Here is a 14770-nt window from a genome sequence, read left to right on the forward strand (position 1 = left end):
TTAGACAGCCTAAGGGGGAGGCTACAACGGTGGATGGTGGTGGGTCTCCACCTTCTGCGCAGATCATATTTTCTGCCATTGACGAAGAAAAGGAGGGAGACTGTGCTCTACCTCCCGAGGAAGGAGAGGGCTTACAGGACGCTGCGGCCGGGCGCCCTGGCGAGCCCCCTCCCCCTCTACGCAAACCTTTAAAAATTTATCCACCACTTTCTGACTTAAGGCGACCACCGCCACCTCCACTTGTGCCTCCCAGGACCCAGGAGTTCCCAACTTTGCCTCCAAAGCCTCCCAGAGCATTGCCTAAGGCTGAGAAAGAGGTTTTTTTTTTTTTTGAAACAAAGGAGCTTTTAAAGCAGACACATGCACAATATACAGAGCTTGCTCCTTGGAGAAAACCCCCTCAGGGGGGCCTGACCCAGGCTTTAAAAAAAAAAGATTAATCCTAATGGAAAGGATTCTACAAATAGAAAATGTTTCTTGTGGCCAAATGGGGCATTTTTGCCAGCAATGTCCTGCCAAGCAGGGACAAGCCATGCCAATCAACCCCAGGTAGCGCAGGACTGGACCTCAGTTCCACCACCACAACAATATTAACCCCTGACGTGCTGGTTACTCAGATTCCAACAGGAGTGGCCGGCCCCCTACCTGAGGGCATTGTAGGACATGTGCTAAGATGTAGCTCGCTTTCTTTTTAACGTTAGGTGGTGCCTGGTGTAGTAGATTCTGCTAATTAATAAAAATCAGAGAATAGCACAGCTTTTGCTTTTAGCTTATTATCAGACAGGAAAAACCTTGACTTCTCAAGCTAGGGGCCCCAGAGAATTTGGATCTAGTGATCTAGCTTTCTGGGTGCAGGAAATTATAGCTTGAACCGTGAACTTCCTGATGTTCAAGCTGGTTTTAGAAAAGGCAGAGGAACCAGAGATCAAATTGCCAACATCTGCTGGATCATCAAAAAAGCAAGAGAGTTCCAGAAAAACACCTATTTCTGCTTTATTGACTATGCCAAAGCCTTTGACTGTGTGGATCACAATCAACTGTGGAAAATTCTGAAAGAGATGGGAATACCAGACCACCTGACCTGCCTCTTGAGAAATCTGTATGCAGGTCAGGAAGCAACAGTTAGAACTGGACATGGAACAACAGACCGGTTCCAAATAGGAAAAGGAGTACGTCAAGGCTGTATATTGTCACACTGCTTATTTAACTTCTATGCAGAGTACATCATGAGAAACGCTGGACTGGAAGAAACACAAGCTGGAATCAAGATTGCCGGGAGAAATATCAATAACCTCAGATATGCAGATGACACCATCCTTATGGCAGAAAGTGAAGAGGAACTCAAAAGCCTCTTGATGAAAGTGAAGTGGAGAGTGAAAAAGTTGGTGTAAAGCTCAACATTCAGAAAATAAAAGATCATGGCATCTGGTCCCATCACTTCATGGGAAATAGATGGGGAAACAGTGGAAACAGTGTCAGACTTTATTTTTTGGGGCGCCAAAGTCACTGCAGATGGTGACTGCAGCCATGAAATTAAAAGACGCTTACTCCTTGGAAGAAAAGTTATGACCAACCTAGATAGCATATTCAAAAGCAGAGACATCACTTTGCCGACTAAGGTCCGTCTAGTCAAGGCTATGGTTTTTCCTGTGGTCATGTATGGATGTAAGAGTTGGACTGTAAAGAAGGCTGAGTGCCGAAGAATTGATGCTTTTTGAACTGTGTGTTGGAGAAGACCCTTGAGAGTCTCTTGAACTGCAAGGAGATCTAACCAGTCCATTCTGAACGAGATCAGCCCTGGGGTTTCTTTGGAAGGAATGATGCTAAAGCTGAAACTCCAGTACTCTGGCCACCTCATGTGAAGAGTTGACTCATTGGAAAAGACTCTGATGCTGGGAGGGATTGAGGGCAGGAGGAGAAGGGGACGACAGAGGATGAGATGGCTGGATGGCATCACTGACTCGATGGACATGAGTCTGAGTGAACTCCGGGAGCTGGTGATAGACAGGAAGGCCTGGCATGCTGCGACTCATGGGGTCACAGAGTTGGACATGACTGAGAGACTGAACTCAACTGAACCGAGGCCTTTACAAGATCTTTTAATTCAAGGGAATAAAATGTCAGGGCTGTTAGATACTGGAGCAGACGTCTCTTACACTGCTGGAAAAGACTGGCCCTCGTCCTGGCCGACACGCTTGACCAGTTGCCGGCCTGGTAGGAATAGGGTCAGTGCCCTCGGTTGCTAAGAGCTCACAAATTTTGACATGGTCAGATGAGAAGGGGGCACAAGGCACTTTATGTCCATATGTGGTTCCTTCACCACCTTTTCCTTATGGGGGAGAGATATATTATCTCCGATGGGATGCTTTTATATAGCCCAGATGAAAAGGTTACAAATCAAATGCTGCAAGTGAGGTATAATCCTGATAAGGGGCTTGGTAAAGATCAGCAGAAAATTGTTTCACCATTAGAGGTGGTTCCTAACAAGAATAGAGAAGGTCTGGGATATTCAAATTTATCCTAGAGGCTGTTGCCTTGCTGCCGACCCTATTACCTGGAAATCTGATGATCTGGTATGGGTGGAGCAATGGCCTTTAACAGCTGAAAAGTTCCAGGCAGCTGAGGATTTAGTTATGGAACAATTGACAGCTGGCCATATATAGCCTTCTAATAGCCCCTGGAATACTCCTATTTTTGTTATTAAAATCAGGAAAATGGAGATTGTTACAAGATTTGAGAGCTATAAATACAACTATGGAAGACATGGGGGCCCTCCAGCGGGCCTCCCTTCCCCAGTGGCTGTGCTTTTCAGTATAATGTGATAGTTAAAAGATCTACAGGATTGCTTCTTTACCGTTCCCCTAGCTGTCCAACATGGTAAGCGGTTTGCCTTCAGTCTCCCTTCAGCTAATTTTAAACAGCCCTATAGAAGGTTTCAATGGAAGGTTTTGCCTCAGGGAATGAAAAATATCCCCACGTTGTGTCAGAAATTTGTAGACCAAGTGGTGCAAAATGTTAGAGCAAAGTATAAAGATCTATATTTGATATATTATATGGATGATATTTTGGCAGCTCATAAGGACAGAACCTTGTTACAACAAATTTTATCTGAATTGATTGAGGCCTTGAAAAGCTGGGGTTTAAAGATAGCTCCAGATAAGATTCAAGTAAATCCTCCTTTTTCTTATTTAGGGAGGGTATTAAATACCCATACCATGAGTCATGCCCCTTTGCAGCTGAGATGTTTACTAACTTTAAATGATTTCCAGAAATTATTAGGGGATATTAATTGGATATGCCCACATTTAAAACTGACTACTGCAGATTGAAAGCCTTTGATTGCTAAAAAAGTGATCCTAATCCCAGTTCTAAGAGAAAGTTGACTAGTGAGGCAGAGTCGGCTCTTGTTAAAGTGGATGAAGCTTTAAATGATCAGTTAATTAGGATTAATATTACCAGAGGATGGGATTTAATTATTCTCGCCACAGAGCATCCACCTACAGGATGCTTGTGGCAAGAAGGCCCACTGGCTCCATCTACCAGTGACCCCAAGAAAAACAGTTTTATCTTATCCCAGCTTGGTTACACAATTAATTATAAAAGGTAAAAAAAGAAGTGTGAAACTTTTTGGAAGAGAAGTAACAAGTATAGTGATTCCATTCAATAAAGATCAATTACAATTTCTTTTACAAAATGATGATGATTGGCAAGTTGCCTTGATAGATTTCAGGGGTCAAATTTTGTTTCATTTACCCTCAAGCCCCCTGCTGCATTTTTTGAAAACACATTCAGTAATTTTTCCGAAGAAATTTTCTATTCAACCTTTGGAAGGGGCAATTTTAATTTTCATAGATGGTTCCGCTAATGGCAAAGCAGTCACAATTATTGATGGAAAATCCCATGTTCAGGTAATTGAAGAGACATCAGCCCAGAGAGCTGAGTTAAAGGCGGTTATTTGGGCTTTTCAACATTTGAGACACCGTATCTTCAATCTTTTGACTGACTCCCGATATATTGCAGGGTTGTTTCCTCATATTGAGACTGCTAATATTCCGGAAAATAAAACTACCATCTTCTCCTTGTTATCTGATTTACTGAAGGAGATTAAACATAGAGATAAAAAATATTTTGTGGGACATATTAGAGCCTATTCCGGCTCGCCTGGCCCTTTGCATGAGGGAAATGCTTTGGCAGATGCATTAACTAAAGTAATTGCTTTAAACTTACATGAAAAGATTGACAAGGCCAAAAATTCTCACAAAATTCATCATCAAAATGCAGCTGGTTTAGGGTATGAATTTCATATCCCTAGGGAAGCAGCTAGACAAATAGTTATGTCCAAACTGTCCAACATTTAATCCATCTCCACCATTAGGAGTAAATCCCCAAGGCCTTAGGCCTAACGCTCTCTGGCAAATGGACGTTAACTCATATCCTGGCCTTTGGAAACCTGTCCTTTGTGGTTGTTACCGTAGATACCTTTTCTCATGTTATTACAGCCTCTGCTAGATCAAGTGAAGCAACAAGAGGTGTAACTCAGCACTTGTTTCAGTGCTTTTCCCAAATAGGACTCCCTGAACAGATAAAAACAGATAATGCCCCAGCTTATACTTCTGCTGCTTTTAAGAGATGTTGTCAACAATTTTCCATAGAACATTCAACAGGAATACCTTATAATCCCCAAGGCCAAGCCATAGTGGAGAGGGCACACCAGACTTTAAAAAGTCAGATAGCTAAATTAAGACAGGGAAAATTTAAATATTCCTCTCCATATCATGTTTTACACCATGCTTTGTTTGTAATTAATCATTTAAATGTGGACACACACACACACAAAAAAATAAAATAAAATAAATGTGGACACACAGGGACAGACTGCAATGACGAGACACTGGACTCCTGAAGGGGCTACGACTCGGCCTCTAGTTAAGTGAAAAGACCTCCTTACAGGAGAGTGGAAAGGGCCAGATACACTGCTAACTTGTGGGAGAGGGTATGCTTGTGTGCTTCCACAGGATTCTACTTCTCCTGTTTGGACCCCTGAGGTTACTAAAATCTCTGAAGGCCTGGAGTCCGGGACCAAGGAAAGATGGGGAGACCAGAAGCTCGTCGAGTCCAAACCTGAGGGAGCCAAGGAAACGCCAAAGGGAGAGTGACCCTTCGCCTGAGGCTTCACTGCTAGTACATCGCTTCAGGCACCTGGCGCTTCAGGAGAGACATGTTGATCGAGTTCAACAGTATTCTGCCCCACCTCGTCGCCGTCATCGTACTTAAACAACCACTTCCAGTGCGGTACCAACGTGGGGCCAGCTAAAACATCTCGCTCAGCAGGCTGAAGAATTAATAGAAAGGGGGAGATATGAGGCCACTCCTATGATAATGTTTGTGGCTATGCTTGCTGTGTTGGCTTGTCAGGCCCTCCAGCGCAGGAAAAGTTCATTGAGCCTATTTGCCTAATCCACCTTCTTTCCAGCCTGTTGATTGGATGAATGAGCCCATTCGTGTTTTTGTTAATGATACTCTTCTTTTGGGTGGGGCTTCCATCTATCCTAATAATGTTAAAACAGCAGTCAGCACTCCCTTCAATTTTTCAGGTGTGTCCATTTATCCACCTATTTGCTTTGCCATACCTTCCTCTCTACAAGAAGTAGCTCCAGTTTTGAATGGATGCATTAGCACTTCCTTGAAAGGCATGCTCACTGATTCTCCGAGAAGCGATGGCAAGAGAGACTTTTGGTCCTTATAGCTGCTGATGCCGGGGGTGCAAGAAAGACTATTTGAAGCCTTAAAAAAGGCAGCCCCTCATTTAAAGGACTATCTGAGCTGTGCACTCCCTACTTTGGACTCTGATGAACAAGGACTACAGGCCTGGGAAAGCATAAGCAGAATTTCTGGCTTTCCTCGTTGGAAAGAATGCATGTACGCCATAAAGTTATCTATTCCCATTGCTGCCACCAGACATTTTCTGACCAACTGGGGGTGCCCCCATCTTTCGAATCAACGACGGGGCTTGATTTATGTAGAGCCTTATAGGTCCACATGGAATAATTCATTTCTCCCTATGCCTTTAGTGATCACTAGGTGGCACGCCAATGGACAGGTTCCTCCTCTAGTGAGCTTTGACGCAACGGGTCCCAAGAGCACTGGCTGCCATGGCACCTGTGATTTTACACAGACCTTTAAATGAACAAAGATATATTGTACAGGCCTGCGTACATTCTCCCTATGCCTTTTTGTGGGCCAGAAATCAGAGTGAGTTGGAAGTTTCTGAAGGAAAAACTGTTCACAATGTTATATATGTGAATTGTTTTATATCAAATTGTGTTGATGGGAATGATTATAATAATTATGAGGCTGTGATGATTGTAAAGCAACCACCATATTTGATGGTTCCTGTAAAATTAGAGGGACAATGGTTTGATGATTATGCATTGAAAGTTTTATATGAACTTAATGGCTTAACTTCTCGACCTAAGAGATTCATTGCAGCTCTGGTTGTGGGAATAACTGCCTTGATTGCCATAATTACATCAGTTACGGTTTCTGCTGTTGCCCTGTCAAAAGAAGTGCATACGGCCTCGTTTGTCGATCAGCTGTCCAAAAATGTCTCCGTAGCTCTTACTATGCAAGAAATTATAGATAAGAAAATAGAAAATAAGGTCAATGCTTTAGAAGAAACAGTTCTGCTTATAGGGCAAGAAATTACAAATTTAAAAATTAAATTGTCTTTAAGGTGCCATGCTGAATTTAAATGGATGTGCATTACCCCTCTGCAAATGAATGAGTCCATGCTCTCTTAGGAACGCATTAGAAATCATATTTTACACGTCTGAAATCATTCAGATTTTAGTACTGACATTTCTAAGTTACACCAGGATATTCAGAATATGAAGCAGGCGGAGTCTGACTTTTCCTTTCAATGGCTTTCTAATTGCCTCTTTGAAAATCTGGAGGGGTATCTTTCCCATGGATCCTTTTCTACAATAATGATTGATGCGGCCATGTGCTTATGCCTGTTAGTTCTGATTTGTGTAATGGCCCCGTGCCTTTTCAGAATAGTCAGCGAAATGTCTCTGCTCTATCTACTGAGTTTCATACCTATGCTCTAAAAAATAAAAAAGGGGGAGATGTCCGGAGCCACATTACACATTACTGACAAAATGGAGGCACGGTTCCCAGCCCCTTCTCCTCATTCCACAGGCATGGTTCCCAGGATGAAGGAGTTAGGCCTTGTAATTCTGACTTGTCTTTTCCTCTCGTCAGCTGAGTTGACTGAAAAGGAATATTAAGGTGCTTATTGTTCTTGAGAGGAGCATGAGAAGGCATCAAGCCTTCTGCAGCATTGCTCTGAAAATAATTCATAAAGTTAATCACTGACATTTGTTCAAGGACTTTTATAAAAAAGTGTTCCAGGATGAGCACATAGGCCGCAGCTTGAGGCCATGGGAGAGATTGATATCTGAAGCCTATTTGCAAGGACAATGTTTATGGCAAAGGAGTTTACTGAATTTAGGGCTTAGAAATAATTAAAACAGTTAGAAGTTAAAGATTTAAGGAATGTTGTAAAGTTAGCATATTTTACTATAGCTTATAGAAGTTAGGAATTTTTAGAGACACTATAGCTAGAAGCCTTTTTAAGAGATAGTGAGCTCAGGATGTTAGGGGCAAACAGGACTTAGGAAGATAAGTAGTAAACTGAGCAATGTAGCATGGGTTACAATGTAACCACAAGTTAACTACAGCACACATTAGAAAAGGCAGACAATAGATGATAAGGCTGATTCCCAGAGAATCACTGAAGCAGGAACTCTGAAGAGCAACAACGGTTTATAGAGATAATAAATCTGGGAGAGGGGGAACTGAAAATGTCAAACCTCTGGCCTAATGCTTTTGTAAAAGTATAAAAGAAAATCTTAAACTTGGAGTAAACAGGCAGTCCATAGAAAATTGAGAGGCTGTCTTATCGCCGACGCCGTTCATCTCTTCAGGTTGAATCCCTGCCTGCTGGAGTTGGACTCCGGCAGTCATTCATAAACTGAGTTCATCAACAGAACTACCAGACTTTTAAAAAACGTTTAAGTCTCAGGACTTACACTCCTTAAGATTCTTGGGGCAGGGACCAGGAATTCATATTCTTAAAAAACAATATCCAAAAAAAAAAAAATCCTCAGGTGCCACTGTTGATTAACAACGTATGTTACTAGGAACCTTAATCCAAATGTTACACAACAAGGAATCCCAAACATCCAAAGCTAACAAATAAACTGGAATCCTAATAGTTTACTGGCCTATGGCAGACTGACATTGTATACCTGAAACAAACCTAACTTCTGGGTAAATTCCAGGCATTACTACTGATCCAACCAAGCACTGCTAGAACTCCAAAACTACCACTCCACTTAGGACTCTGACCACATTTTATGCCCCATCTGTAATGAAGTTCATATTCTAGCCAAGGTCAGAGGTAGAAAAGTTTATGGACAGGGTATACTGAACAAGACACAGAGCAATTGTTAGTTGTACCGTACAATTTTAACCCACTCCAGTATTCCTGCCTGGAAAATCCCATAGACGGAGGAGCTTGGCGGGCTACCAGTCCATGGGATCACAAGAATCAAACACGACTTAGCAACTAAATCACCAAACCACTCTACAATTTACTACATTCATTTCGAATTTTTCACCTCTTTCCTTTCACCTACCCCCTCTTTCCCCTCATCAATTATAGCCACAGGCATAGTTCTTCTGATGACTCAAAGCACTGAATAGACTAGCCACCTTCTTCACTCTAAATATTTGCTTTTTAAACCTTCATCTATTTCAGGACATTCCTCATTTTCACTTCAGATTACATTTAGGCCAGAGAGAGGTTCTCTCTTTTTCAAAAGAGTTTATCAGATCATACTCCCATCAAGAAGTTTCAATGGTTCCTCCATTACCTTTAAAATTAAATATCACCTTCATTCCTATTCCTGTGCCTCTGTTCCTTCCTAAAAATACCTTCTTGTCTTTTCTGTGCCAGCTCAAATCCTACCTATTCTAAGGGTCAGCTCAAATACTACACCTCCTTAATAAAGCTCTCTATCATCTTTCTGGTCCTCAGTGAATTTTTCGTCTTTCGAATTCTGACAGTACGTGTGTCTGTACTCCTTGTATGTTACTTAACACATACCATCTTCTATTGTTACCTTTATGTGTGATTGTCTTCTCTCTCCCTAATAGACTGTACAAGGTGCTGACACCCCACCACATATTCCAGCATGGAGACATGTATACAGCACAACTCAATACATAATTTTTTGGCTAATTTTTATTTGAGAAGGAACACTGACAACTAACATGCATTCTAAAAATATTAAAAATATGGAATGATCACTGTCCCCATGACCACTAACATTAATAGTTATTCAAAATACTTGTTAGTTTACACACTGGCTTCCTTTATCTACCTACTATCCACATGTCTTATATACACATGGTATACTTAGGTAGTTTCTAGAAAACAAAGGCTGTATTTACAGATTTTTGTTTGAGATACTATGCAAAAGTGGGTGCAAAATGCTTTCCAAAATGTGAAAAAATTAACCCTGCCTGAACCAATTCCACACATCAGGTTTGAATTCCTTGTAATATGCTCATATAATACTCTGCATTGCCTCTCAGCACACAGTATGACTCTAGTTAATTATGTAATAATGTGTTTAATGTCCATCTGCTCACTAGACTGTATGCTTCATTATAGCAGAGAGTTGTCTTTTTACTATATTTCTGGTGCCTAGCACATGCCTAGCATATAATAGACACTCAGTAAAAACTTGCTGAATGAATTAATAAACTGCAGATGCCCATTTGGGAGTATGACTGGATGTGGGACACAGAATATATACAACTGGTGAAGAGATGAAAACGACTTGTGACTCCTGCTAAATTCAGAGGTACAGTACAGGAAGTTAGAGGGGTATATAGGTGAGAAGAAAAATCAGACCGCCTTATAAAATACTCCAAGAGGTTAACACAACATTGAGGTGAAAGCAGAATTCAAAAAGGACATAATTTCCATGAAAAACAGATGTCAAATAACACTGTCAAAGAACTGCCCTGAGACTTTAATGGAAGCTTAGCATGAAAGGAGGTCTACCTACCTCCCCCCACCAACTACACAAGATTGTTAAAACAGCACAGTGGGGAGGGAGATACGTACTGGGTGAATGTCTGCTGAGCTCCAGCTCTGGTCTCTCCAGGCTGCTCTGAAAGTCAGGAGGCAGCAGGGAAGCCACTCCCTCAGGATGGATCATCTCATCCTCCGAATCAGCTGAAGCTTCTGCAAAGTACAGATTGGGTCGGGGCAGGGAGGGAGTGTAGGGCTCAGCATGTGGGAATATGTAGAGGAGTGAAGGAGGTCAGGCAAAGTCATGGATACAGAGTATATACTAAAGAGAGCGCTGTACATAAGAGAAAAACTCCCCTGTTTTTCTAGTCTGTCAAAGGATAGCTTAATTTACGTATAACTCTTCCTGTTGGCAGGAATCCTCTTCTAACAAGATTAAGTCAAATTAAGTGTCTTCTTCCCTGACAAAATGTAAAGAGTAACTCACTTGGATCCATAAACTACCAAAGCAAGTAAGTGGCAGTTTCATCCTGACTTATATTCCTGAAACTGCCTAGTGAAATAGGCCCATCTACTCGGTGACAGGAGTAAGAAGGAAAGACTCCATGTGAGAAGCAACAGTCTGGACTTACCTTCAAGTTCTGCAGCTTCTCGAGCTTCACGTTCCAAACGCTGCCTAAGCAGCTCCTGCTGCTTTTCCAGATACTGCTTTATAAAACTGTTCTGGCTCATTTCCTCACCAATCTGCACAGAAGAAATGGAAAAAGATAGTCTAGAAAAGCAAACCATGAAAAGGCTAGGAAGAAAATTCCATGGAGCAAAGGATTATATCTGGACCCAAGAAAGATAATACTGGAGGGCCCTTTTCTAAGCTACTCCTAAACTGGGGACCAAAATATATAGCCCTATGATTCACCAAAGATGGCAAAAAGAGGAACTGCACACATAATCTTTTATTTTAAATATTCAGTTCCCAACCAACCAGTGATGCACAAATAATTTAAAAAGAAATAAACTCCTATAAAACTATGTCTTTTAAACTAAATTTTTAGACAATCTAAACCATATATCTAATTTTTCCTTTTAATAATATAAAAAACTGAAGAGAAAAAAACTCTAGTTCATACTAATCCATCTTTAGTTGACACAAAAGATCAATCTCCACCTATTCAGGAAACATTTAAACATCTCCAAAATTCAGTATCAGACTTAAAAAGCTGGAAAGCAAGAGACTAAGAAAAGGGATGCCCATTCAGCATATAGACAGAGCTCTAACTTCATCTTCTTTGGGTGAGAAGAAATCTTTGGTGACAATATTTAAAATCCAAGACTCCCATGTCACTCTTTAGCCCTTCAGCTTTTTCTTCACAAGCCCTCCTCTCAAGAACCTTCTTGCTTAGCAAGTCTTAGTATAACTCCAAAAAAGGAAAAATACCTGAATGCTTTTTATGTCATTAGTCTTCTTTCCTAAGGATGGTAAAAGTTTATTTTCACCTAAAATAGAGATAAGTCTCTTGATAGTCATTGGACACTAATCAAGTGTGGGTTGCAAGTATTAGAGAATGTAAGTATTTGTTGCAAAAATCTTATGTTAATAAAAGCACAAAAAGACAAAAATGTAATGGGCGAAAGGAATAGAATGGTAAACTGATTAACATGCAGTTTCTTATGTTTGCTAAAATACTTAACTAAACCTCTGTAAGCTAGTTAGATTATGATACTTTCAGCTTAATACGCTAATAACAAGGGAGTAGGAAAGCTCTCTTGTTTTTCCACAGTATCTTGGGATTTCACCTAGTACTGAAGCTGCACACCGTTGCACTAACAAAGACCTGGATTTTTCCTTTAAGTGCGTGGCACACTATAATGAGGAAATGGTAAAGCTGAAAAGAATCTTAAGAGACTACATAGTCTAACATAAAAAAAAAACTGGGAATGGTTTCTTTCAAAGAAATCTTATGCAGAAACTCAATGCTATTCTAGCTCAGGGGGGAAATGTGAACTGCTGCTCACTTGGAAAGAAATTTCCTATGGGAAGCCTCCAAAAGCATCTTCACAAAATCTCAGCAGTTATAAAACTATCGATCTAGTTCAACCTTTTCTCATCTCGGATACAGGGAAACTGAGGAAATCAAGGTCTCCGAAGGTTAAGTTTCTTGCCGCAAGTAACAATGCTCAGGAATGACTCCATAGTTAATATTAACACTGATAATGGTGGATGATCCCCAAAGGATTGATTTCTTGGAAAATTTATGTCAACACAAGAATTCTTCTTGGATCAGGAGGTATTTTCCTATACTGCCATGGTGATTGTCTACTTCATATCTACAAGGACATCAACTACTTCTCTCAAATCAATGTCAAATAAATGACTTCAGACCCTTGCACTCCACTTAATCAACTGGAACCACATCTTTCTGCACACACCATTTCAAGAATCAAAAATTAACTTAGAGCTCTTCTGATTCTTGACTTCTTTATTAGAATTCAATTGTCCCAATAGGAAAACATTTTCAACCCAAGGAACTTAGGAAAATACTGGTGAGAAACCAAGCGCCAAACATACAACATCATGTCCTTCCCTGTCTCTGTGCATTCAGAGTCCACCCCGGTAATGAATCTTCTTTCTTACCTGGGAATTTGGCTGGAATGCAGCATGCGGGGTTGAGTGTTTTTGTAAATTTTCTAGCATTAGAGCCTGGTATAGAGAAGGGCAAAAGTCAGAAACCAGGAAAAACAAAAGCAAAAAATACCCCTCCCCCAATCTCTTCATCAAATGCAATGACTAACCATACACACTTAAACTGTACTTTTCCAAGGACCTAAATGCCCTTTACTAATACTGTTCTCATTCTTCAGAAGACCCTTAAAGGTAGCCATGGTTACTGCTACCAAATGTACAGATGTAAAATGCAGGCATATTGAAGAAATCTGGCTATGCAATAAAATCTGACAGTACTACAATCGCTATTGTCTTCTGCACTTCTGACTAGTGTTCCTTCTAAATCTGGCCCTTCACTTCAAACACTCAAACCAGGTTCAAACACATGAAACCATGATTTTGTCCTCAGTGAATTATTTGATCAGTTACCCAGGATTAGATCTACTCAAATGAACTTGTATTGTTTCCAAAAGAGTGGCAACTAGATTTACCAAATTTATAAACACACACACACGAAACTGTCTGCTTCAGTATAAGCAACGGTCTGCCAACTTAACCCTTGAGCCAACCCAGTCCAAAACCGTACTGAGTGAGTGAGTGAGTGAAGTCGCTCAGTCGTGTCCGACTCTTTGCGACCCCGTGGACTGCAGCCGACCAGGCTCCTCTGTCTATGGGATTCTCCAGGCAAGAATACTGGAGTGGATTACCATTTGCTTCTCCAGGGGAATCTTCCCGACCCAGGGATCGAACCCGGGTCTCCCGCAATGGAGGCAGACGCTTTAACCTCTGAGCCACCAGGGAAGCCCCCAAAACCGTACTAGTGGTCACGTATCCTAGCTAACCCAAATCAAAATCAAGAGATCTTCACCTTCCCTCCATTTACACCAAATAAACACACCAATTCATCCGTCTACCTCTTGGCAATCCCACCCTAATCTACTTAAGCAGATTCAAAATCCCCAATACATACCAGCCCACCTCACCTCTCTCATCAATATTCACCAAACTCTTATCCACCCAAACTGCTTCTGGATGCCCTATAAAATATACACTTCTGCCTAACCAAGTCCCTTCAAATCAAGGCTTCTCTTCATCTCACCTCCTAACCTAGTCAAGCAGACATTTTTGCCCTACCCCAATTCTATTCATTCGGATACCAATAACCAACCCCATCAACCCCTTCGGCCAACTATACCCCTAACTCCGACCCAGCCCAACTCGCCCCCCTCAGGCCAGCAACGCCGGTGGTTGTAGTGGGATTTAACTCCTTCTGCAGCGCATGCGCCGAAACCACAGACACAAACAAGGAGGGGGTGGGGGAACGAGGAAGGAGCTTAAGACACTCCAGGAGAGTAGCGCGCACCCTCCCCTTTTGGGCTCGCGCCGCTACCGTTAAGGCGGGAACCGGCGCTATTTCTACTCCAGCGCGAGCCTCGCCAACCACCGTGCGCGCGGATCCGGAGGCTCGCGCTGGCGGCCTGAGCTCGCTCGCGCCGAGCCCGGACACTGCGCCTGCGCCGCGGCAGAGACTCGGCTCTACCGGGTCCGCTTCCCTCCGACACCCCGGCAACGCCGTCTCCTCACCCCTTTGAGCCGCTTGACCAGGGCACTCTTCTGCCCGCTCTTGGCTAGGCCTCGCTGCTCCAGTGCGGCCTTCAGGTCGGTCACCCGCAGCGCCTGAAGAGGCTTCCCGTCCAGAGTCACCTCCTCCAGCTCCGCCATCTTGCGTGAGGTACTCGGGTCCGTCCCGACGGCTTCGGGCATCTTCGGTAATTTCCGCCAACGCCCTTCGAACGTACCGAGTTGGCCCCGCCCACTGCCATAGTCAACCCCTCGATTACCACTCAGAACTCCCCGGGTTCCTCCGGAAGTGCTCGGGTGTTTCCGTCTGCACATCGGCACCAATTGGTTCTTTCCAGCCTCCCAGCCTCTCCCCGCCTCCCGCATCCTGCTTTCAGAGCTCGGTTCTCTTCGTCTTACCGAGGTTTTGAATCGAATCC

At 42.4% G+C, this 14770-nt stretch overlaps 1 protein-coding gene across 4 annotated transcripts in view; it reads right to left on the reverse strand.

Annotated features, from left to right (window-relative positions):
* Positions 1-14666, reverse strand: part of ACIN1 (apoptotic chromatin condensation inducer 1) — a 39230-nt gene extending 24564 nt beyond the window's left edge. For 2 of the 4 annotated variants that reach the window (XM_068965200.1, XM_068965199.1), the window contains exons 1-4: positions 14355-14666; positions 12741-12806; positions 10741-10852; positions 10202-10321 (exon numbers count right to left, since the gene is read on the reverse strand). In XM_068965200.1, coding sequence (XP_068821301.1) covers positions 10202-10321; positions 10741-10852; positions 12741-12806; positions 14355-14666 — 610 coding nt within the window. The remainder of the gene's footprint in view (positions 1-10201; positions 10322-10740; positions 10853-12740; positions 12807-14354) is intronic. The other 2 variants (XM_068965203.1, XM_068965201.1) reach the window with 2 other exon arrangements.
* Positions 14667-14770: the final 104 nt, after the last annotated feature.

The sequence above is a fragment of the Capricornis sumatraensis genome, chromosome 2, assembly GCF_032405125.1.
Source record: "Capricornis sumatraensis isolate serow.1 chromosome 2, serow.2, whole genome shotgun sequence".
NCBI lineage: Eukaryota > Metazoa > Chordata > Mammalia > Artiodactyla > Bovidae > Capricornis > Capricornis sumatraensis.